The 25,289-nt window shown below is 44.5% G+C and overlaps 1 protein-coding gene across 2 annotated transcripts in view; it reads right to left on the reverse strand.

The window, feature by feature from the left end:
* Positions 1 to 25,289, reverse strand: part of SCAPER (S-phase cyclin A associated protein in the ER) — a 183,024-nt gene that overhangs the window by 146,289 nt on the left and 11,446 nt on the right. For both annotated transcript variants that reach the window (XM_066635063.1, XM_066635064.1), the window contains 4 exons: positions 15,336 to 15,524; positions 5,269 to 5,369; positions 3,908 to 4,024; positions 2,322 to 2,482 (listed from right to left, as the gene is read on the reverse strand). In XM_066635063.1, coding sequence (XP_066491160.1) covers positions 2,322 to 2,482; positions 3,908 to 4,024; positions 5,269 to 5,369; positions 15,336 to 15,524 — 568 coding nt within the window. The remainder of the gene's footprint in view (positions 1 to 2,321; positions 2,483 to 3,907; positions 4,025 to 5,268; positions 5,370 to 15,335; positions 15,525 to 25,289) is intronic.

Here is a 25,289-nt window from a genome sequence, read left to right on the forward strand (position 1 = left end):
TTGATAACTCACTTCTAACTCAAAACAACTTCCTTGTACTCACCAAGAAGATTATAGTGGAAGGGACTGACAAAGAACCAAAACTGCATCCAGCCATCAGCTGATTTCATGCATTAATCAGAAAAAATGGCAATGGGGCTTGTCATTTTTAGCCCATTGGAGAGAAGCAGAGGTAGAACAATAGCTCTACCTCTGTTAGCAATGTTGTACACACTACAGCAAGATTACATTATTTTCCTTGGAACACATAGTGGTTAGGAGCCCAAAATACCAGCAGGCAGAACACTGTGGGTTCAAACCCAGGTGAAACCCTGTAGAGCTGGGAAGGACATTTCCCTGAAAACTGTTGCCAATCAGTGTACACAGTATTGAGCTAGATCAGCCATTTTCAACCACTGTGCACTGCCGCAGGAGTTTGGTGGAGAGTCATTTATTAATAGGACCATTGGGGATATGAACCCTCCACCAACAGAAAGGTGTACCTTGACAATTGTCCAAAAACTGATGGTGTACTTTGACAATTTTAGTACCTTGTCAGTGTGCCATGAGACGAAAAAGGTTGAAAATCACTGAACTAGATGGACCAAGGGCCTGATACAGTACAAGGCAACTTCCTACATTGAAAAAGTTCCCCTTGAGTAGACGGGGCGTGGAAAAAACTTCAACAACAGAAGATACAACAGGGAGTTCTTTCAGGAAAGTCCATTCTTCCAGTATAAAACATCTCTTAGCCAAAGAGATTTCTCAAACAAAAGAAACTACAACAGGATGAGACAACACCTCTACTCAAAGAACAAGCCATCCATTATCACTTTTAATGTAGTTCTTTCAGGCTAAGGGCCCAATCCTATCCAATTTTCCACTGCCTGTGTAGTTGTACCAATGGGATGTGCAGTGCATCTTGTGGTGAGGAGGCAGTCAAAGAGGCTTTTTCAAGGTATGGGAACATTTGTTCCCTTACCTCGGGGCTGCATTGTGGCTGCACCGGTGCTGAAAAGTTGGATAGGATTGGGCCCTAAGTCTCTACAGACATACCATTTACCTATCAGTTTTCCTTGGAGATATTAGCCAAACACTGCTCTTGTGGGCCACTTGTAAGCTTCTAAACCTGAAAAACACTGGTTTTTTTTTTAAAGCTATAAGTCCCTGATGATCTCCAAGACAAAGCAGAAAAAGATTTTTTTTCTTCTTCAAAACCAATGAAACAGTATTTTTTAATTACCAACAAGAAAAACTACAGTAACTTTTTATGCACTCAACATAAGCATATGACATATGCATATCAACAGCAATGCTAGGTAGGTCTACGTAGAAGTAAGTGCCACTGTGTTCAACAGGCTCGAATTGTGTTTCCTCTTACTCCAAGGAAAGCAAAGGTTTTCCCAGATTTATTGGTATATGCTTTTATGAGTTAAAGCTTATGCCACAACGATAGCCCAATCCTATGCTGGCTTCTGCTGGAGGACAAGCCCACACACTGTTGCAAATGTTGCATCAGCACAGGGCACCTGTCCTACCAGCAGAAAGGTCTGCACTGGTCTCCTGCCATCAATTGGAGGCCAGCGCCCACCACAGTAGGTAGGCACTCCATAGGATGGCAGGAGGAGGGCAGAATGGGGGCAGGTTGGGGGTGTTTTGGGGGGAGTGGATCAGGCCTGCAACCTGGAGCCAGCTGGAGGAGACCTCCAGCAACCACAACTCACATGCTGGTTGTGGTGGAGGCTACACCAGCCCCACTGCACTGCAGGGCGGGAATTTGGTTAGGATTGGGCAGTAAGTGACACAAGAATATGCATCTTCTAACTTCCTCTTGCAAATGAAAAGCATTCCTGTTGACCCAAGAGAAGTGGGTGATTTCCACTTACCTCCACTCAATTCTGCAACCCTCTGAATCCCATACAGACGTGTTCCAGAGGGTCCCCAGACCATCCAGAGCAGATTTTCAGGATGCATGAGGGCTGCTGTGTTGAGGAGCAGGGAGGGGGAAGTTACCTTATACAAGCTTCCCTCTTCTCATGCTCTTTAGCACAATACAATCTTTGGCTTGCTGCAACAAATTAACACAACCACCCTTCTGCTATAGTCAGAGAACATCACTAGGTTGAATCTTTTTCATCATTCAAACATACGAAGAATCCATCATGTAACAGATTAAACATAGAACAAGACAGTAAAACACTGATTTTTTTGGTTAATAATTTGTGCACATTTGTTCAATCAAGAGCAATGCACTGTTAACTGAGGTTTCAATCAGCAAAGATCTGTCACCCCAGTGGTCATCAAACCAATTCTAAGTAACCAGCTCTTATAGAGATACTTGCCGTTTCTCCGTGAAGACTTCGGCACTGGTGATGGCGTACAGGTTTGTGTTGTTACCAAGTCTGAGCTGCGAGCTGTTACGGTATGATTTGCTTTTACTTTGTCTGCCCAACTCACACCTGATGGAGCCAGACGATTAGAAGTAACTGTTGCAGATGGAGCCCTAAGTGGTGAATAAGATCATGCATCCAACAATGTTACATAAAATTTGGATATTATCTGCACCACGGGTCTCCAAACCCCGGCCTGGGGGCCAGATGCAGCCTGCAGCAAGCCTCTTTCCGGCCCACGACCAACCTCTTGTCCCCTGAAAGCCTCTGGCCCACTCAACTGAACATGACCAGCACTATGCTCTGATTGTGTCTGGAGGGTGTTCTGAGAGCCAGAGAGGTTGAATGAATTAGCCCATTCATTCATTTAATGACTCATCTAAGTTCCATCTCTAATTTATTTATTTAAATTTTATATTTAAATTTTTTTCCAGCCCTCCACACCACGCCAGGTATTTGATGCGGCCCTCTGGCAAAAAAGTTTGGATACTCCTGCTCTACACATTACTGCATCACAGTCCCCTTTGCCAGTTCCTCTTTGCTTCCATTGTCTCAGCCAACTAAGTGGCATCACCAATAAACATTAGATTAGCAATAAGTTTAATTTTATCTAAAACCTGGACAAATAAGGTTGCATTCACATCTGCTTCAAATTTTATCCAGTGACCTTGTCTGCCTCAGTAAGAACTATGTAGCTGTGAAAACTCCAGAATTCTGGGAATTCTCTCTCCTCCCCCAACAATCTCTCCCCACTATTTAATCCAGATCTTGCCTTTTCCTGTTTTACACTGGAGAATTATAGAACAGGGCAGTCCAACTTTTAACAGCCAGGGGAGGCACAAAATCCTGGTGTGCACAGAGATAGAAGTCATTGAAGGTGATGTGATGATGTCACTGCCAATTACTTCCAGGTTCTGAGGCACCGAAGTAGACAAAGGAGAAGGCGGGGTTTGCAGTGGGGCTTTATGATCTCCCTGCCAGTGGGTGGTGGCTGCAATGGGGCTTTTTGAGGGCTGCCAAAAAGGGCTTTGTAGGTCAGCCCATGGGTCTCATATAGGATCATCCTGTTCTATGTGTGTACTCTTCTCAGATGATTATACAGTGGAGTGTACCATTATGTACACTTATTTTTAATAAGCACTATTAAAAATTGCAGGTGGTAAGCACCATCTTAGAAGAGGCATTCCCATCTACGTATGAGAGGAGAGAATGCCTTTTATAAGACAGTATCTGCTGCAATACACACATGAATCACCGAAAAACAAAATTATTATTTTCTTTAAAAGAACTCTAGAAGGTTCTCATATACAAATTTATGCAGATTTAATCAATTAAAATGTGTACGAATAATTGACCCAGAGTTTTTGAACTGGGTTGCAGTCCTGATTTTGTTTTCTTAACTGTAACACATACCAATATTTGGAATCTATGGAGCTCACCCAATGCTACTACACAAAGTCTATGTAAATGAACAAACCCTTTTAAAAAACATCTCCCTTTTCATTTCCAAAATAGCATAGGAATTTAAACTTTCATACCCAAAATTTAGACTTCTTCGAGCATTTGACGTTACACTGATTCTGTCTGTTGATGGACTTGGAATTACATGGCGTCCTGGAGACATCTTCTTTACTTCCCATGCCAGTGAAGTAGGTCTGCAAATTCAACATAGAATACTAAGCAACAATAGTAACACTGTGAAGTGATGCTCCTACTTCAACTACGATTAAGGCTGCTTTGCCGGGTACCAGAAAATGGGATAGGCACTGCAAGGTCCAAATGTTGTAGCAGGTTTAGCAATGCTTTCCTCCAGGCTGCACAGCTGTGATGACACATCGCAATGGCTCCTTCATGGGCCTCTCTGGAAGGAAAGCTTCAGCCAGCTGAATACAGCATTCAGGTCTCATACTGCCAATCCTAGTTGCAACAAAATGTGTTCCAAAATAGGAGGAGGTCCTCATTAGGAAGGAACTTGCCCCCATGTCCTAAGCACTTACAAGCAACCCTGCTGGCTCAGAGAGGCCAAACTGCCCAGCATCCTGTTTGTAAGTGGCCCACAGCAGGTTATGATGGCAACACACCTCCCCTGTTTGCCTCCAAGCAAGTAATATTCAGCAGCACAATGTTTCTGAATCTGGAGGCCCAGATGAGCTATCAGGGCAAGAGCCACTCAGATTTCTCTCTCCTAGAATTTAATAAAACTCCCTTGATTAAGCCAGGAGGTAAATGGTTAATCAGAAATGTAAAAGATATACACACGAAGAGTGCACAACCTCAATTTAAACATTGGCATCTAAGGAAAATACTTTTGGAATTCAGCCCTGATGAAACAAAACTCACTGTAAATTATCCTGGGGAAAACACTGTTTATTATTAATGCTCTCAATGTTTCACACACTCCAATTACCCCCCACATTTTTTGGTTCGAGAGAACCATAGTTTGGCACAACATCCACATTGGGCAAACAGTAGTTACCACAAACCAGTTTTTCACCAAAAAACCCAGTTACTAAAAACCCAGTTCAAAGCATGTTTTCAAGTTCTGCTTTTCAATTACCGTAATTTCCCTGATTCAGACATTATGGCTAGTGGTGTTTGTTTACGGTGAGTTAGATTGGATTACAGCTTAAGTCTTACTGAACACAATGGGCTCCTGAGTAAAATTAAATAATACCGTTTTCAAACACCTCTAATCATGGCAAACTATGATTACCATGAGCCAGGATACGAGGAGAAGAACTGGATCGTGCAAGGGGAGGGGAGGCTGTGAGCCTGAGGTACACCCCTGACAACCAAACCAGTTTGGCCTGATATCTAAACTGGGTCAGTATCAGATCTGGGAGTTCTGTAGGTAGAATGAACTAAAGTGCATTCTAGATGGTAACATTTTTCTGATTACCTGCTTTGGGCATCTGCCTTCTCTAATTTTTCCTGCAGCTGTATCCAATCAATCAAAGCCTTGAAATCTCTTACATAGTTATCTAGCATCATCAGCACCTCCTGCAACACAAATGTTTGTCAAAACAACAAGCCATAACCAAAACAAAATAACAATACAACAAAATAATGATGCAGTTATCTAGGAATCAATAATTCTGCAAAAATATTTCTACAGGAAGTGGGAGGTGTAGCAGTAGAGGGTGCACCACAGGATAAAGAGGATGAGTATCTTGTGTGCTGCCTCAGCCACTAAGAAACCTTGGCCAAGCCCTGCTTCTTACATAGGTTTTGTTCAATCTAGGTAAATTTGAATCCATTATTTCATTAAAAATGAGAGGGTTATTAATCTTAAAACTCTTTAACTGGCTGGCCTTACAGTCTTACCTTCAATAGCATGGGGGATACATTTCCAAAACCCGAGTGCTGGGTGGAACAGCACTATAGGAGACATTATTTTAATTTGAATGGTCTCATGCTACCCAGAATGCACTGCTTCCACTAGCTACAAGGGCGGTCAATCATAACCAAGATGAATAGAACTGTAAAGAATCGGCCCTAAAAAAGGCAGTACCTGTATTAACAGTACTTGTTAAAATGAACTAAACCCTCTTAATAAAAAAAAAAAAAGGCAAAAATATAGTTGAGTGCAGCACCAGACCATCAGGTCACAAATTCTGTTCCATGAAACCAAGACAAACAAGTATCAGAGACAATACGTTATTTCAGTTTTGCTTGAGACAGTCCCAACCTTCCATGTGAACTTCGCAGCACAATCCTATGCATGTCTACTCAGAATCAAGGCCCACTAAATTCAATGGGACTTAATCCCAGCTAAGTGTGTATACGACTGCAGCCATAATGTTTAAGGTTGTTCTATTCTGGAACACAGAACATAATTGGTGATTGCAAAGAAAAGTGTCTTTAAGAAACCAGGTCTCTGACGGTTTGGCCCCTTTTTAAAAAGAATATAAATCAGCCTGAAACAGTTATATTTTGAGGACTATGATGGCACACAGAAATTACTTTTGATGGGCTGAAGGAGCCTATTTTAAGGAATGCTTCATTCTGCTGTTATCCAAAATTATCAGAGCAGTACCATGCCACTGAAATCCGAGCCCTGTTTTACGAACAAGGGAATACAAACAGGACAAGCAGCTGGAGCGGCCCCATAGTCACTGATGCACATCTTTCTCCCTAAAGCTATGAAGGCCATTTTGTCAAGCAGGAGGCAGCAGAACAAAAGTGACTCTGAAAGCGTTGTTACAGGCATCCAGATAACTACATATAGATGTACAGCTAAAATTACCAATTAGTTTACCAATTGGCTGCAACGGATTCGATTGGTTTGTAATTAATTCTAGTTACTGGCGCACACAGCAGGATGGTTGGCGCCATTCCTTTGTCCTACTGACACACAATCCTAGTGCGCCGGGCCCTAGGGTCTTGGCCATCAATACAGCTCTCCAGTTCACCTACAGGCCTGAGTGCAGCAGATATACCCCATGGTGCTGAAGCAGTGGAAACATGTACCACTTGAGAAGATGCTGACAAAAAGGAACCTTTATGGGGAAGTCTGTTGCTGCGCTATAGTCGCAAACATTTAAAAATCCCATTATTTTTCCAAGGTCAAGTGCATCCTTAAACGAATCCTTAAAGAGCTGGTTTATAAAAGAGAACTGAGAAGGGGGGAGAAGAGGGGCACTTATTTAGAAAGTTGATGATTAACAGTCTAAGACCTGGTTGCTCCAGCACAGTATGGCTATCACCTGCATCAGTTATGTCATCTCCTGAATCAGGCAGACCTGGCTACAGTAATCCACACATTGGCGACATGAAGTTTGGAAACCCGCTTCATACAGGACTGCCCTTAGAGGCAATTTGGAAACTTCTCCACAAGTTTCGACTGAGTACTAGATGGCCTGACCAAGTCACACCACCATTATAGCAGCAACACTTGTTACTGGTTCATTTTTGGGTACAATTCTAGGTACTGGTTATTAACGTTAAGGCCGTGAACTGTTTGGGTCTAGGGTACCTAAAGAAAATCTCCCCTGTGGGAATGGCACATCCCCCAAGATTTGCTAGGGATGGGCCTCTCATACTCTGGCCTTCTAGGGGATGATTGCTCTGGCCAAGGGAGAGGGTAGAAGAAGACACCAATACCAGTCATCTGGCACCAATAAACCTGGGGGCATGGGCATTGGGGGCTCACTGAAGAGTTTTATCCCAGAGCCTTCTCTGGCACTAACAGTGAAAGTCCAACAGATGTTAGTCATGCTCACCATCATCCAAACATTTTTTTAAATTGCAATTTTCAGGTGTGTTTAGATGCAAGGAAAACCATGATTTGGTGTTAGAAGAATAATCCCTATGAGCCTCAGATCTGTACATTCCCTCTACCTCCCAAGGGTCCACAGTACAGTGGCCCTCCTTATCAGCAGATTTGGCACCCAACAAATTTGACTCAACACGGGTGCCAACCCCGTGACTGGAGGGCCTCAAGGACCTCCCCAGACACAACTGGAAGACACTTCCGGTTTTCACCAAAAATGGTATCCGTGGGGTGGTGGTGGTCTTGGAATTGATACTGCTTGGATACTGAAGGCCCACTGTAATTAACAACTTTCAGTTTTGGTTTAGTGGTAAACCATCGTTTCCCATTTTCTCTCAGAAAGGTAAACAAATGTTTGCGCTCACGCACAAATCAGAATTAAACCCTGGTTTGCAGGAATGCACAAACTGCAGGAGGGAATGTGCAAGTCTGAGGCTCATTCTCAAACTACCCAACCACGGTTCAGCAATACTGTGTAAATCTCATTTACAATCTATGGGAACATGACTGCCAGAGTCACCAAGGCAAAAATACCTCAATTGAACTGTGTGTTCATGCATTCTCATTCCCAAAAAAAGTATGTGCATGTTTTGGCTTTGAGCATCTCAGTTCCACATCATTACAGAGACAAAATTGGCTACAGCTGAAGGCAGTTGCCAATGCTTGGAAGAGATTATACACAAGAGCAGATTTTCTTGCAACCACTCCCACCGTTTGTATCTTTACTGACTCTTTCGTCTGCAGTTTCAACCGCAAACACAGTCACCAGAGCCCTGTCCCATTCAAATACAATAAACATTATCCTCGGCAACAACGTAATCAATAATTTGCCCCCCCCCACTATTCCCTCATCAAATTGCACACACACTTGCAACCTTGATTATTAAAAACAGAAACGGTACACTCATTCTTTGGGGTTTAAAATGAATGAAGAGAACAAATGACTTAAAGGGAAAAATTTAGCTACTGACTATCACTCTTTGAATTCAAATAAATACATTTCCACTACACAGACCCATTTGCACAGATATCTGTAGATGAGTACACACAGAAGTGTGTCCTTGCAGACAGAACAAAGAAAAATGGCAAAACCCTTCAGCTGCAGACAATACAACAGATCGTTTTTAAAAAGGACATTTTAGTCATTAACTATTTATAGCACATTGAGAACCCACAAAGGACTTCGAGCAAGAGGACATGTCTTGCCTGCTCTTGTTTCTCGCAGGCAAGAAAAACTAAACATAGCTAGACACAATCCTCTTGCTACTTGCAAGTTGAGAGGGAAAAATCCAGGTCTGGTTCAAGACCTCCCAATACTGGAGATGGACTGCCACGTGCCAGCCTCTCACCTGGCTGTGCACCAACCATTGTGTTGCTCTTTCTCCTCCTGCTCTCCACTTCCTCACCTGCTCCATTCTCTTTTTCCTTTCCAAATACAGCAAGTGGGGGAAGGAGAAACAGTGGAGGCAGGCAGATAGATGAAAACAGATGTCCATGCCAATCCATCCCCTCAAGTGAACTGATGAACAGGCCCATCTTGAAAAAAATCAGCCCTTTACACAATATCAAAAGTGGCTCTGACACTGTGCACATGCAACAAGGATCAGAGAACCTGTGAATACCTCTACTTTGTTTCAGTTCTGGAGTTTTAGTACTTTTTTTTTGCTTGGCATTTTATTGTAATACTGGCTTTGCTTTCAAATTTTGTAAACTGGGTGTCCCTTTTTAACAAGAAAATGGACTATAAGTAGCAAACACCACAGATGTACAAAAACACAGATTTGCCATGTGCTCACAATTTTTTTTATGGGTCCACAGAAATATTTTAGTTGTACTGGCTTAAAAAAGGATAGTGTGAAACCACTGTTATTTGGTGCCCTTTTCACAACCCAGAATGTCCTTGGTCTACACTGCCTATACTTGTATGAACAGAAGGTACTTCTGTGCTAGGGTGATTTTCACCGATTCTCCCATTATCTTAGTAGCACATCTGATTCCAGAAGGTCCCCCAGAGTGAATTCTCAGGGGCCATGACACGCTTCTGTTGGAGGGAGGGAGCACGGGCAGTAAGTGGTGCTGCCATGTCTCTCTCACAGCACTGCTCCCTCTTCCGCCCTCTTGTCCTCAAAGAAACTTCTGCGTCCTCCCTTATCACAAAAATGTGATTCACTAAGGGCGATGAAAAGCCATTGCCACTGAGAGACCCAGTGGCAGCTTCTTCCCCTCCCTCAGTGGGAGAGAAATGCAATAGCTTCTCCTCCCACCCTCCAAGCGTGAGCAAAAGTTGCTGCCACCATCCCCGCATCCTCCCACCATCCCCCATGTGTGAAGAAGATGAGTGGGAAGGACCAACCAGTCTGTTGTCCTGCCCTCCCTATTCAGGAAAGCTGGAGTGAGGCAAGGCGCAATGATGGACCACCACAAACCCAAAAACCTATTGCTGGTTGGAGGGGGAGCTATATTGCCTTTTGTTGCCTTGGGTTGGCCTTGTCCTATCCAGATACAATGACACCACATTAAAGATCTGGTGGAATTATAACCAGCTTTCTTAGTGCTCCCCCCCCCCCCAAAGAAAGCCTCATCTCCCACAATAAACTGATTTTTTTTCTCACAACACACACATAGGCCAGATGCACTTTATGGGCTGTAAACAAAATGCAAAATACCTACAGCAAAAAAATAAAAAATGACAATACAGGTTGAGTCTCATTATTCCCTTGGGTTCCCTTCCCAGAACTCAAAAACACACTATAGCAAATCAATTTAAAAAGCAAAGTTTCTTTGCTCAGGTGTTTTAAAAAACAGCCTTGTTGACCTTTGTGATGTTAAGAAAGAGTCCTTAGGACAACAATCCAACAATCAGTCTCTCTCAAGGTGCTAAGTAAGGCTTCACTGTGACTCCTCCCTTCACCAATGCAAAGTATCTTTCTTTCACATGCTCAGGGAGAAGGGAGGGGTCTTGGGTTGAAGTTGCCTGAAGAGAGAATGATTGATCTCTCTCTCTCTCTCTCATTGTTAAAGGACTGTTTTCCTTTAATTTAAAGGGTGCTTCTCATTGCATTGAGAGAGAAAAATCTATGGATAATTAGGTTATACCTGTAATCACTTGCATTACTGTCTCTCTCTACAAGAGTAAGAAAAGGTTTTTTAAAACTGATTTTAAAGGGGTGCATTTTTCCCCTTCTCCAGGGATCAGCACACTCCTTTTCATCTGCAGGGGCCATTCGTGTTGAGTCAAATCTGTGTATAAAAAATCTGTGTATAACAAGGCCGAACCTGTATTGCAATTATAAAGTCACAGGCTGCCTCCAATTCATGGCACTGGATTAAGACTCACATGGCAAGATAAATAAAATTTTAAAACAGTATCTTTGCAAAGGTATGTCTTTTATAAACATTTTTTAATGCCTTTAATTTGCAAAAAAGAAAAAAGAAAAAGCGCTAAATAGACACACTCACAGATTCAGATAAAAAGATATCTTTTCCAATACAGAGTGAGTGGTATGACTGGAATTCTGGACTTGGATCTTGGGAGATATCATACAAATAAACTACTGTTCTCTCAGCCACAACAGTTTAGAAAATCATAATCTGATTACATTACAAGGCATATCAGTTCTCTTAAACATATCATTGGGGAAGTCTCCTGAGCAGAAAAGACAGTTCAATTTCAAGATGTCAAAATTATGTTCAGCAAACAGACAGCTTGGAAGCATCAAGCGTCCATTTGACTTTGATACCAGTTTCCAGTGAACTCATACACTATTCCTTCAGCCCATTTGACAACTTTTTTTAAAGCAAAACACTAAATATTCATAATTGATAAAAGTTCTCTTCTTATACAATGGTTAGTTAATGCTTTACAGAGTGTCTCAAAATAATCAGTCACATTTAAAGTGAACACAATGCATTTTCTGTCATGGTTTTTAAAAAGTTGAACTCTCCTGGTTTTTTCTGATCTTTAATATTTCCAAATCTTTTACTCATAAAAAAGTTAAATGGCAAATACATTTATTCTTATAAAGAAGCAAATAGGTTTGCAACTGAGTAGGCAAAAAAAATATACTATACTGTGTGTCTGTTTTCCATCTAAAATTAGAGGGGGGAAGCCAACTTATGACTATGTCCCACCCAGACACTGTTTATACTGGGCCATCAATCTCCTGTTCTTGCCACCAGCAAATGAATGAGAAGAGCGATAGCTATCTCTACAGAAAGGGAACAATGTGTAATTAAGACATTAAACAGGAAACTAAAGAATGTGAACACAAATTGAATTGCAACAGTGCCACCTACAGTACAAACCGGGAACTGAAACAAGCGGGGGAGACCAGCACTGTAAATCAATTGCAGCATGAAACTATTCTCTTTTAATCTCACTGCATACAGTACTCAAAGCAAGAGACATGCTCAATGCACCAACTGGAGCTTTTTCTGAGGCAGCAGAGAAGCACTGATGTATTTTTGCAATAAGTAGTTTTAAAAGCAAGGAGAAATTGCTGTACTTAAAAGGTGTCAATTAAACACCAAGCCCAAACACTGCATTTTCTAAAGCAGCAGCCATAGGAGTCTGACACAGTAAACACAAAGAAAATAAAAGGGCCACCTGAAAAGTTAACATTTATTATGGGACAAGGTTTAATAATTAGAACTCCCTTAACGAGACACAGCTAATAAAGTGGGTTCTTGTCCATGAAGGATTACACAACAGCAGATCCTTAGTTTTGAAGGTGCCATTATTAATCATCATTTTTTGCTTTATTCATAAGAATGCAGGAAGAGAATGCTGACCTAAATGCTAAGGTGCATTTAATCCAGAATCCCGATTCCCACAATAGCCACACAGATGCCTCCAGGAAGCCCACATTTAGGGCAATAGCTCTTCTGTTATTGCCCTCCAGCAACAGGTATTCAGGGCCATCCTACTTCAAAATCTAGAGGTTCCATATGGCCATTGCAGCTAAGAGCTATCAACAGACCTGTCTTCCTCCATGAATTCACTGAATCCCCATTCATGACAATCTAAGCTAGCAGACATCACAACATCTTGTGCCAGCAAATTTTCATAAAATTATGCACTGTGTGAAGTACCGTAGATACTCGCCTATATGGCGATAAATTTGTGCCCCAAACTCACGGGACAATTGCCCCCTCGTCATATCTCCGCAGTCACCCAGTGGGCGGAGGGGGTGGGGGGCCATTTGCACGGGGGGGCTTGATATAAGGATGGGCAGCTGCACCTCCCCCCAGCCTGCACCCTGCCTGTTGCGCCTGGAACCTGGGAGGAGGCAGGGCACGGGGGTCAGCCTGCCCGCTGGCGCTCCCCCACACCCTCTCAGAGCCCTCCAACCCCTGCCACAGTCCTGCCGCCAGCAGGGAGCAGAGCAGGGGCGTCCTGTGCTGCTCCCTGCCAGGTGCTCCCCGGTGCCTCCCTCCCTGCTGACCGCAGCCACGGGGCAGCACAGGTTGTTCCCTGAGTGCTCCCTGTTCTCCGTTGGTCCAGCAAGCAGCGGCAGTAGCCATGACGTGCCCGTTCCACTCCCTTCCCCCGCAGGCAGCAGGACTTTGGCAGGGAGTGCAGACAGAGGGCTGTGAGAGGCAAAGGAGCATCGCTGGTAGGCTGCCCTCGCATGCCCGGCCCCCTCCAGGGCTCCTCCGAGGCTCCAGGTGCAACCGGCCAGGCTGGGGAAGGCACAGTTGCCCATCCTCCTCCTAAGCCCCCCCCCGGTGCAAATGGCCCCCTCTGCCTGCCTGGGTGACTGCCCCGCATGCCCTGGCTCCTCTGGCTCTAGGAACGATGAGGGGAGCGGCTGGGTGCAGGCTGGCAGGACGTGTAGCTGCCAGGAACTCCACATGAGGCCCCGCTGCCCTTCCTCCACAGAGGATCTACTTCCAAGTACATCAGATCCAACTATTGTGCAGCTACAAGTGCTCAGTCACTCCATGTTGCTTGTCTCTCTGCTGCGAACTGCAATGCACACTCCCAGTTGTGTGTTCTACATAGAGCCTTTGGCTTAAGGCACCAGGAACTTTAAAGAAAGATTTCATTAATGGTTCTACTGGGATGCTGTTTCCAGTGTACTTAGAGCCCAAGTACTAGGCTTGTCTACTCAGAAGTAAATCCCATTAAAGTCAATGAGGCTTACTCCCAGGAAAGTGTAGTTACAAATGGTTGTTGAGAGTACAATTTTAAAAATTAGTGAATAAAAATGTATCTTATGATCTATGAGATAGATCATAGCTTTTAATAAATTAGAGACTATTTTTAATAGTCTATGTGTGTGTATGCATACATACTATGTATGTATGTATAGATGTATACATACTATGTATGTATACTGTGTTTTTAATACTATGTTTTTAATAAATTAGTGACTGTACAGTTCTTAGGTAACAATTACTGGTAGATTATTTTTCAGGATCTGGCTCGGGTAAAATCAGACAAAATTAGTCAGACTCAAGACACCCCCCTAAGTTTAACCCCTGACTTATCCAAGGGTCATACAAAATCCCATGATTTTTTAAATCAAAGACTACCCTTGACTTATCTGTGAGATCGACTTATAGGTGAGTATGTGCGGTAGTGCTTTATTTTCTGCCTATCGTGAATCTATTCCCAATCAACCTCATTGGTTGATCAAGAGTTCAACCCCAAGTTCTAGTGTTAAGGGGAAGAGGGAGAAAAGTCCTTTCTACCCACTTCCTCTCATCATGCATCATTTTATAAATATCATTTCCTCACTTGGTCATGTTTTGTCTAAGCCAGGGGTGGCCAGCCCACAGCATGCCATGTGCCACTTTTTATGTAGAAAATCATGAACATGCCACTCCCCCTTAATGTCGCTTTTAGTGATTACCACGATAGCTAAATAGAACCTCCAAGTTCAAGGGCAGTATATCTCCAAGTGCCAGAAGGTACAGAGCAAGAAACATGGGAGCACTGTTGCCTTTTCAGGGCTTTCCAAAGTCTCCTGGCTGACTGCTGATGAGGCTAGAAAAGTGGCCTGCATGGACCTTTAGTCCAGCCAACAGGACTTATTCCAGGTCCGTATAAGGTGCATTCATTGCCCTTCTGCACAGTGTAGCCCAGTCCCCCTCTGCCTGCCTACTCATCTTTAAGATTATCTTAGCCAGGATCTCTTTGTGGATAATTTTCCTGAAGATTTTATCTCCACCTGGCTTGGTCACCTCAGCCACTTGCTGATCTCATTGGTCATCTCTGAACTGCCCAGCTCAGCCCCTCTACCTTCTATAGCACAGTCCTCGCCTCTTCAGCACTTCACCATTAATGGCCTTCATGGGTGAGTGAGTGACTGCCAGTTAGCAAAATGCAGCTCATTAGCATCCGCCCTACTGGCTTTCACTGCTGTCCATCATTCTTTTCCTGCCTTTCTCCCCATTTTCCAACTATAGCAAATCATGTAAAGTAGGCATGGTTGCTCTGAGTGCACCCATTGCAGAGACAGAAACTTGGGGGCATGCTGTGTAAGGAGTAGTAAAGAAATCAAGCAAACCATTAACAGCTGTAGTGCTTTCTTTGTTATTTAAATGTTTTTCATAAATGCATGGCAACATTGCACATGCCATTCAGAAAGTGTACACATGCCACAGATTGGCCACCCCTGCCCTCTTCTGCACTTTATAAACCAGCTACAATGATTAAGCAGCATCCATCTATATGAGAAAATCCTTACCTTACACTCTACCACGCTTTGATCAGATTCACAAGTGACATATATTTCATCAACAGCACGTCTCAGATTGTCAAATAGGAAAGCCCAGTATCGTGCTCTCAGATCCACTTTCCGAGGCTGCCTGGCTTTTGTGGGGCTTTTATCAAAGTTTTTTTCTCCAGTTGATATTTTACAGTCTGATGAAGTACTCTGAAAATGAGACAGAGAGACAACATGTAAAGTATTCACTACATAAGAACAGCCCCACTGGATCAGGCCATAGGTCCATCTAGTCCAGCTTCCTGTATCTCACAGCGGCCCACCAAATGCCCCAGGGAGCACACCTGATAACAAGAGACCTGCACCCTGGTGCCCTCCCTTACATCTGACATAGCCCATTTCTAAAATCAGGAGGTTGCACATACACAACATGGCTTATAACCCGTAATGGATTTTTCCTCCAGAAACTTGTCCAATCCCCTTTTAAAGGCATTCAGGTCAGATGCCATCACCACATCCTGTGGCAAGGAGTTCCACAGACCAACCACACGCTGAGTAAAGAAATATTTTCTTTTGTCTGTCCTAACTCTCCCAACACTCAATTTTAGTGGTTGACCCCTGGTTCTGGTGTTATGTGAGAGTGTAAAGAGCATAATTTTGTATGTCTCAATCATGTCCCCTCTCAGGCATCTCTTTTCTAGGCTGCAGAGGCCCAAATGCCGTAGCCTTTCATCATAAGTAAGGTGCCCCAGCCCAGTAATCATCTTAGTCGCTCTCTTTTGCACCTTTTCCATTTCCACTATATCCTTTTTGAGATGCGGTGACCAGAACTGGACACAATACTCCAGGTGTGGCCTTACCATCGATTTGTACAACGGCAGTATAATATTAGCCATTTTGTTCTCAATACCTTTTCTAATGATCCCAAGCACAGAATTAGCCCTCTTTACTGCCGCCGCACATTGGGTCGACACTTTCATCGACCTGTCCACCACCATCCCAAGATCTCTCTCCTGATCTGTCACAGACAGCTCAGAACCCATTAGCCTATATGTGAAGTTTTGATTTTTTGCCCCAGTGTGCATGACTTTACACTTACTTCCATGTGATAAGAAGTTGTATTTTCTGTGTACCAAGATTCTGAACAATCAGTTTAACAGGACAAAAACATAATGCATCATTGTAAAGAATTTACTCAGGTTCAAATCTGAGATCAGGAAAAAAATACATTTTAAAAATCCCCATGTCTCTATTAAATGCTGTCTTGGTCTGCATTCAGCTCTGCTGTGGTGCCATCATTTAAAAACAAAACCAACAGCAGATAGAATTTAAACCCATGCCTATGGGAATGAGCAGTTTTATAAAGGGAAAGATGGTGAGTTAGGGGTAAACAAAACTAAGCCACTGAATGTTTGCCAAAGCAATTCCAGGATGAAGGAAATAAAAAACTCAAAGGCATTGGCTTTTTCTCATTCTCAAAAGGGCCTCTGCAATCTTTAATATTCCATCATAATTCCATCATAATGCAATAAATTTAACTCCACTTTCTGGAAATAACATTGGCATAAACTTACAAGTCTTTCTCCACCTGACTGGAAAATCTAAATTAAACCAAATGCACTGGTAGCATGACAGTTTACCACACAGACCTTTTCAAAAATTGAGAATTTGAACTCTTTTTGAAATCACTGGGTTTTTTTTTCCCCTGAGGTGACAGAGGGTATTCATGCTCCAAAAACAGAACTACTCGCATTTCATGCTACAAACATGGCCTCCCTTCCACCCCCAAATTAGTCCCCATACACAGAATCTCCAAAACATTTACTAATGATGAGTCTTAAAATTCATTTGTATGAAAATGAAACAGTTCTTTAATCCCCTCCTTGCTCTGCCTGATGCATATTTGCCCTTTTCCCTATGAAGCTTTTCTCTTATTTCCAACTCAGAAACACCTTAGACCAGCATTTCTCAAAAGTGTACTTCTAGGAGACCTGGGGCTCCCTGAGATCCTTTCAGGGGCTTCATGAGCACAGTATAAGTGGCTACCATCTGCCCCCTGCCTGGTTTGCTCACCCATTCCTCTCACCTCCCATTCAAGGCTCTCTTTCATTCCTCTCCTGTTCCAGCTTTTTGCCAATATTTGCTGTTGCCCAACTCTGTGAATGCAGCACTCTGGGGCTCCCCAAGATTCTGCATTTGCTGACATGGCTCTCCAAGACTCTTTTTAGGCGGGTAAAGGGCTCAAGAGACTGGGGGCCCAATCCTTTCCAATTTTCCAGTGCTAGTGTAGTTGTGCCAGTGGGGTGTGCGCTGTATCCTGTGGTGGAGGGGCAGTCACTGGGACCTTCTCAAGGTATGGGAACATGTGTTCCCTTACCATGAGGTAGCGTCGTGGTTACACCGGAGTTGGATAGGATTGGGCCCTGAAACATTTGAGAACTGCTGCTCTAGGTAAGACAAGACTTTCTCTAAACCCTTAATCCTGCCCATGGACTGAGGTTTGAGAGCCCTGGTCTAAACCATCGCTTCCCTCTCCCACTTGTTCCTCTTTCTCCTTTTCAAATCCAGGAAGCAGAACACAGGAGAAGGGGTGGAGCTGGAAAAGGGAGGGGAGAGATATACTTCTATTACACAGTTCAAATGCCCACCACTATTAATACCAAATGATCACAAGACTTGCCTCAATGGTACTGAATAGTGCATCCACCACTAATTTTCCCAACAGACATTTTTGTATTGGCAACCTTCAGTCTCGAAAGACTATGGTATCGCGCTCTGAAAGGTGGTTCTGGCACAGCGTCTAGTGTGGCTGAAAAGGCCAATCCGGGAGTGACAATCCCTTCCACACCGGGAGCAAGTGCAGTCTGTCCCTGGTCTGTCTCCCTGGCTATGGGCCTTCCTTCTTTGCCTCTTAGCCTCAGACTGTTGGCAAAGTGTCTCTTCAAACTGGGAAAGGCCATGCTGCACAGCCTGCCTCCAAGCGGGCCGCTCAGAGGCCAGGGTTTCCCACTTGTTGAGGTCCATCCCTAAGGCCTTCAGATCCCTCTTGCAGATGTCCTTGTATCGCAGCTGTGGTCTACCTGTAGGGCGCTTTCCTTGCACGAGTTCTCCATAGAGGAGATCCTTTGGGATCCGCCCATCATCCATTCTCACAACATGACCAAGCCAACGCAGGCGTCTCTGTTTCAGCAGTGAATACATGCTAGGGATTCCAGCACGTTCCAGGACTGTGTTGTTTGGAACTTTGTCCTGCCAGGTGATGCCGAGGATGCGTCGGAGGCAGCGCATGTGGAAAGCGCTCAGTTTCCTCTCCTGTTGTGAGCGAAGAGTCCATGACTCGCTGCAGTACAGAAGTGTACTCAGGACGAAAGCTCTGTAGACCTGGATCTTGGTATGTTCCGTCAGCTTCTTGTTGGACCAGACTCTCTTTGTGAGTCTGGAAAACGTGGTAGCTGCTTTACCGATGCGCTTGTTTAGCTCGGTATCGAGAGAATGTGTGTCGGAGATCGTTGAGCCAAGGTACACAAAGTCATGGACAACCTCCAGTTCATGCTCAGAGATTGTAATGCAGGGAGGTGAGTCCACATCCTGAACCATGACCTGTGTTTTCTTCAGGCTGATTGTCAGACCAAAATCTTGGCAGGCCTTGCTAAAACGATCCATGAGCTGCTGGAGATCTTTGGCAGAGTGGGTAGTGACAGCTGCATCGTCGGCAAAGAGGAAGTCACGCAGACATTTCAGCTGGACTTTGGATTTTGCTCTCAGTCTGGAGAGGTTGAAGAGCTTTCCGTCTGATCTGGTCCGGAGATAGATGCCTTCTGTTGCAGTTCCAAAGGCCTGCTTCAGCAGGACAGCGAAGAAAATCCCAAACAAGGTTGGTGCAAGAACACAGCCCTGCTTCACTCCGCTTCGGATGTCAAAAGGGTCTGATGTGGAGCCATCGAAGACAACAGTGCCCTTCATGTCCTTGTGGAAAGATCTGATGACGCTGAGGAGCCTGGGTGGACATCCAATCTTGGGGAGAATCTTGAAGAGGCCGTCTCTGCTGACCAGGTCGAAAGCCTTTGTGAGATCTATGAAGGCTATAAAGAGTGGCTGTCGTTGTTCCCTGCATTTCTCCTGCAGTTGTCTAAGGGAGAATACCATATCAGTGGTGGACCTGTTGGCTCGGAATCCACACTGCGATTCTGGATAGACGCTCTCTGCAAGTACCTGGAGCCTCTTTAGTACAACTCGGGCAAACAGCTTTCCTACAACGCTAAGGAGAGAGATGCCGCGGTAGTTGTTGCAGTCACCCCTGTCACCTTTGTTCTTGTACAGCGTGATGATGTTTGCATCCCTCATGTCTTGAGGTACTCCACCTTCTCTCCAGCAGAGACAGAGGATTTCATGCAGCTCAGTGACGATGATCTCTTTGCAGCATTTTAGGACTTCAGCAGGGATGCTGTCTTTTCCAGGTGCCTTGCCAAAGGCAAGGGAGTCCAGGGCCACGTGAAGTTCTTCTAGGGTTGGTTCACTGTCAAGCTCTTCCAGCACAGGCAGGCACTCAATGTTGTTCAGTGCTTCTTCGGTGACTACATTTTCTCTGGCATATAGCTCAGAGTAGTGCTGCACCCAGCGTTCCATCTGCTGCGCCCGATCCTGGATGACCTCGCCTGTGGCAGACTTCAGAGGGACAATTTTCTTCTGTGTTGGACCTAGGGCCTACTTGATACCATCATACATCCCCTTGATGTTGCCCGTGTCAGCTGCTATCTGTATCTCGGAACAGAGCTGGAGCCAGTAGTCGTTAGCACATCTCCTGGCAGTCTGTTGGACTTTGCTGCGAGCAGTTCGGAGGACCTGCAGGTTGCGCTCACTGGGACAGGCCTTGTATGCTGCTTGAGCTCTCCTCTTTTCCTCAATGACTGGTGTCAACTCCTCAGAGTGGGCTTCAAACCAGTCTGCCGCCTTGTTGGTCTTCTTGCCGAATATGGACAAGGCGGTGTTGTAAACGGTATTCTTGAAATGTTCCCATCTGTTGGATGCGTTTGCGTCGGCCGGGCCTGGAAGAGATTCCTCAAGCGCTTGTGCAAATTCCTCCACTTTTCTCTGATCCCGGGTCTTGCTGGTATCAATGCGAGGTCTTCCTTCCTTTTTCGTGTGATACAGTCGCTTTGTTTGCAGTTTCACTCTGCTGCACACCAGGGAGTGGTCAGTGTCGCAGGCAGCACCATGATAACTGCGTGTGATCTTGATGCTGGGAAGGCTGGAGCGTCTGGTGAGGATCAGGTCGAGCTGGTGCCAGTGCTTTGATCTTGGATGTCTCCAAGAGACTCTATGTTGGGGCTTTGTGTTGAAGAATGTGTTGCTGACACAGAGACCGTGATGACAGCAAAACTCTAGCAGGCATTGGCCATTTTCGTTCATCCTCCCAGTGCCAAACTGACCTAAGCAAGTGGGCCATGAACTGTTATCAGCACCAACTCTAGCATTGAAATCGCCGAGGATGAACAATGGCTCTTTTACAGGGATTTTCTTGAAAGTGGTGGCCAGGTCATCATAGAATTTGTCTTTGGCTTCTGCTGGAGACGACAGAGTCGGTGCATAAGCACTGATGAGAGTGATAGGTCCTGCTGATGACTGGAGCTGCAGGGACAAAATTCTTTCACTTCCCACAGTAGGTGGGATGATGGATTTCAGCAGGGTATTTCTGACCGCAAAGCCAACGCCATGTTCCCTGGTTTCGTTTGGTGGTTTTCCCTGCCAGAAAAATGAGAAATTTCTCTCCTTGACAGATCCGGAATCTGGCAGCCTAGTCTCTTGAAGGGCGACGATGTCCATCTGCAGTCTGCTCAGCTCCAACAGACATTATATGTTTTTTATCATAGTAAAATTAAACCACATTTCTAAAATACCCCTGAATAATAAATGCTGTTGGAGCTCCCCCCACCCCACCAACATATGGAAACAAACCTTGCCTTTGGTATTGAGACCTGGTGTTAAAATGGCTGAATGGTCTCCAGAGGGAAGATGCTACATTTCCATTAGTGATATTCAGCTATCATTTTCCTTCTGCACTTCTTTGCTTTGTGATTAATACAGTATAATTCGTGATGTGGAACAGTTGGGTATTTGTGTTAACATTGCCCTGCCCTTTAAATCTCCTGGTGGTTTGAGATGTCAATGTAAATGGCTGTCTCCCCAGAGAGTGAAATGGATACTCATCACAACTGGATGCTAGTTTCACCCTCCACTTATTTCAGCTTGATAGATTTTAATTTTTCCCCCTGAGTATTTCAAATTCATGCCTTGTTAACTATGCATGCAATGAATATTGTTTTATGTTATCAGTTATAAAACAGAATTTAAATGCAACCAAAATTATTGGTATATGTGCAAGAAACCAGACCTGAAGAGTTAGTTGGCTTTCAAAGGGTCAGGCTGCAGATAATCTAGTACAATTCATATTATTTTAATATCTATACGTCATACAAAAGCAGCATGGAGGTTGCAATCACGTGCCTGCTGACTTGAAAGCAAGACCACTGAACTCCATCAGACAGCTGGTCAGGACTCACAGGTGGGTGATTTTTGGTGGGTTGACAAAGGGTGATGGAAAGATTAGATTAGTAATTGCCTCAAGCCCTGAGGCTATTTAAAAAATCAGATACTGTAGCTACTAATTACCCTAAAAAGAGCTCAGCTCCTGCAATTTGCAAGAATGTATAAATGTAGGGAGATAGTTGAGAGTCTTTTTTCTGTTTCTTATTACTTATAAATAAATATATTTTCTTCTCGATTCCTTTTTTTAAAGTCTGGTAATCCTAGGTGGGTCCCGATACAGTGTCATTTTAAAAAGTGGGTCCTGGTGCTAAAAGGTTTGGTAACCACTGCAGTAGTACTTTTAAGCAAATATGCATAACACTGCATTGTTAAAAAACCAAAATTAGGATGTTCCTAAGTGCTTATCAAATGAGCACATTCACTGTTAGTGTTTATTACACAGGCATACTTTCCTGCAGAGCAGGGGTGCCCAAACCCCGGCCCTGGGGCCACTTGCAGCCCTCGAGGACTTCCAATGTGGCCCTCAGGGAGCCCCCAGTCTCCAATGAGCCTCTGGCCTTCCAGAGACTTGCTGGAACCCGCACTGGCCCGGCACAACTGCTCTCAGCGTGAGGGTGACTGTTTGATCTCTCGTGTGAGCTGTTGGATGAGGGCTTCCTCCACCGCTTGCTGTTTCACGTCTGTGATGCAGTAGCAGCAGCAAAGGAAAGGTCAGCCTCGCTTTGTGCAAGGCCTTTTATAGGCCTTGAGCTATTGCAAGACCTTTATTCATTTATATGTTCATCTTTAATATATTCATTTATGTAAACGTTAATTTATTCAAATTTAAAACGTAAATTAATTCTTTTTTTCCCCTGGCCCCCGACACAGTGTCAGAGAGATGATGTGGCCCTCCTGCCAAAAATTTTGGGCACCCCTGCTGCAGAGCACTGTGAAACAGTGCTACAGGAGACATTGTTAAAGATAAGACAGGAAACTTATGTTGACTGTTCCATTCTAGTCAGAATAAACTGCTCTCAATGGCTGCAGTTGCCAGGATAAGGAGTGCTGTAATGAAACAGCACTAAAGGAAGCAATGTTTTGGGAAGTATTACTGCACAGTAAAAATGAGGCCTGATACAACTGTCCTAATCCAATAGTTATAGGACACACACACAGCTAGAATACCCAAGAGAGGGATCTCAGAAAACTTGGATTACACCGAGCCACATGCAAATGAAATGCTCATGCAGGGGAAACTCCACCTGATTATAAAAAGATCTGATATATTACTTGATTAACTCTCCTCAGTTTGAATTGTGATTCTGTTTGGCAGGCGATTTATTTCTGTAAGTACTAACCTCTGCTCCTCCCTCCCCTCTCAAAAAAATCACAGTAAAAATTTGAAAGTACTGTACACACAAGCAATATATCTGATTATCACAGAAGGTTCTGGAATAATTGGGAATGGTTAAACATGAAACTCTGGAATTGATTAAAAATAATAATAGGTATAAATCTGTTTCAGTCTAAAGCAGGGGTCTCCAACTTTTTGACCAGAGGGCTGCATCAAATATCTGGCGTGGAGGGCCGGAAAAAAAATTTAAATATAAAATTTAAATTAATAAATTAAAGATGGAACTTAGATGAGTGAACAAATGAATGAATGGGCTCTTTCAACCTCTCTGGCCCTCAGAACACCCTCTAGACACAATCAGTTCTGGTCATGTTCAGTTGAATGGGCCAGAGGCTTTCAGGGGACAAGAGGTTGGCCGCGGGCCAGAAAAAGGCTCGCTGCAGGCCGCATCTGGCCCCCGGGCTGGGGTTTAGAGACCCCTGGTCTAAAGGAATGTACTGCCAGATGACACAATCATACCCTCCAATATTTCACAGATGAAATAGAGACATGCTTGGATTACCCCTTTTCCCTTAACAAGGGCCTGGAACCCCCATTACAATCCTTAATTATGGAGGATTCTACTCTTCCAAGCATTCGCTGGATTCATTTACTCTAAAACAGCCTGCTGTCCACTGATTGAAAAGCCAAATAGGTGATGGTTTATAAAGATATGGTAAAGCAGGGCTGCCCAAACCCCGGCCCCTGGGCCACTTGTGGCCCACGGAGGGCCCCAATCCGACCCCCAGGGAGCCCCCCCATCTCCAATGGGCACTCGGCCCGCTGGAGACCTGCCGACTTGACTGCTCTTTGCAGCGACATCTAGGAAAAGGCTAAGCACTCACAGGAGAGCAGGAGCGCCGCCCATACGCAACCCTCCCATTAGATTGGGGAGGCTGCAGCTGAGTGCAGGCATTGGATGGGGGTGAGAAGTGCTAGGTCTGTTTATCCTGCTTGAGTTTGGCTTGGGGGGGAAGGCACTGAGGAGGAAGGGAAAACTGTGAGTCTATTTGTGCTGTTTGTGTGTGCTGGGGGGCAAATCAAGAGATGTTTGAATGCTGCTGGAGAGCATGTCTACTCAGCAGTAAATCCCATCAGACTCAGTGGGGTTTACTCCCAGGAAAGTGTGGATCCGATTGGACTGTGAGTGTGCTTGGGGTCGGGGGCTGGCACTGCAGGGGAGAAGTCCTGGGGATGTTTGAATGCAGCTGGAGAGCATGTCTATAAGTCCCATAGAGTCAGTGGGGCTTACTCTCAGGAAAGTGTGGATCCGATTGAGCTGTGCTTGGTGTTGGAGGTGGGCGATGCAGGGAAGAAATCGTGGGATGTTTCAATGCAGCTGGAGAGCATGTCTACTCGGCAGTAAGTCCCATAGAGTCAGTGGGGCTTACTCCCAGGAAAGTGTGCATCAGATTGGGCTGTGAGTGCTCTGTGTTGGAGGCGCTCTGTGTTGGTTGGCGCTGCAGGGAAGAACTCATGGGATGTTTGAATGGGGAGGAAACCTACTGCTTTTGCTTGTTGGGGTTGCTGGCAGAGAGGGAGGAAGGTGGGGGGTCCGCTTGTGAATAGGGAAATACACATAGCTCTCTGCCTGCTTCTAAGTGTTTGGTGCTGGGCGCAGGCTGGGGGAAGGACTGAGAGAAGGAGACAGGCAGCTCCCTTCTCTGTGTGAATGAGGAGAAACAAACTCCTGTCCTGAGGGGGCAGGTGCCCACCAGCTCCCTAACTGATTGTGTTCCTTTACTGCTGCTTGTTGCCAGGATTGGGGGGGGGGAGAGTAAAAACATGCTCCTGCATGGGGGGGATGAAGCCCACTCTGATTCCTCTTAAGTTTGTTCTGTACTTTTCTCTAGGAAGAAGTGTTATGTGTCAGGAATTATTTTAACAACCCCCCTTTTCTGGATCGCATGTGTATTACTAAAAAGCTCAGTAAAATTCATTCATATAAGTTCCGTCTCTAATATATTCATTTATGTAAATTTATTCAAATTTGAAATGTAAATTCCCCCCCTGGCCCCCGACACAGTGTCAGAGAGATGATGTGGCCCTCCTGC

The sequence above is a fragment of the Tiliqua scincoides genome, chromosome 8 (genome assembly GCF_035046505.1).
Source record: "Tiliqua scincoides isolate rTilSci1 chromosome 8, rTilSci1.hap2, whole genome shotgun sequence".
Lineage (NCBI taxonomy): Eukaryota > Metazoa > Chordata > Lepidosauria > Squamata > Scincidae > Tiliqua > Tiliqua scincoides.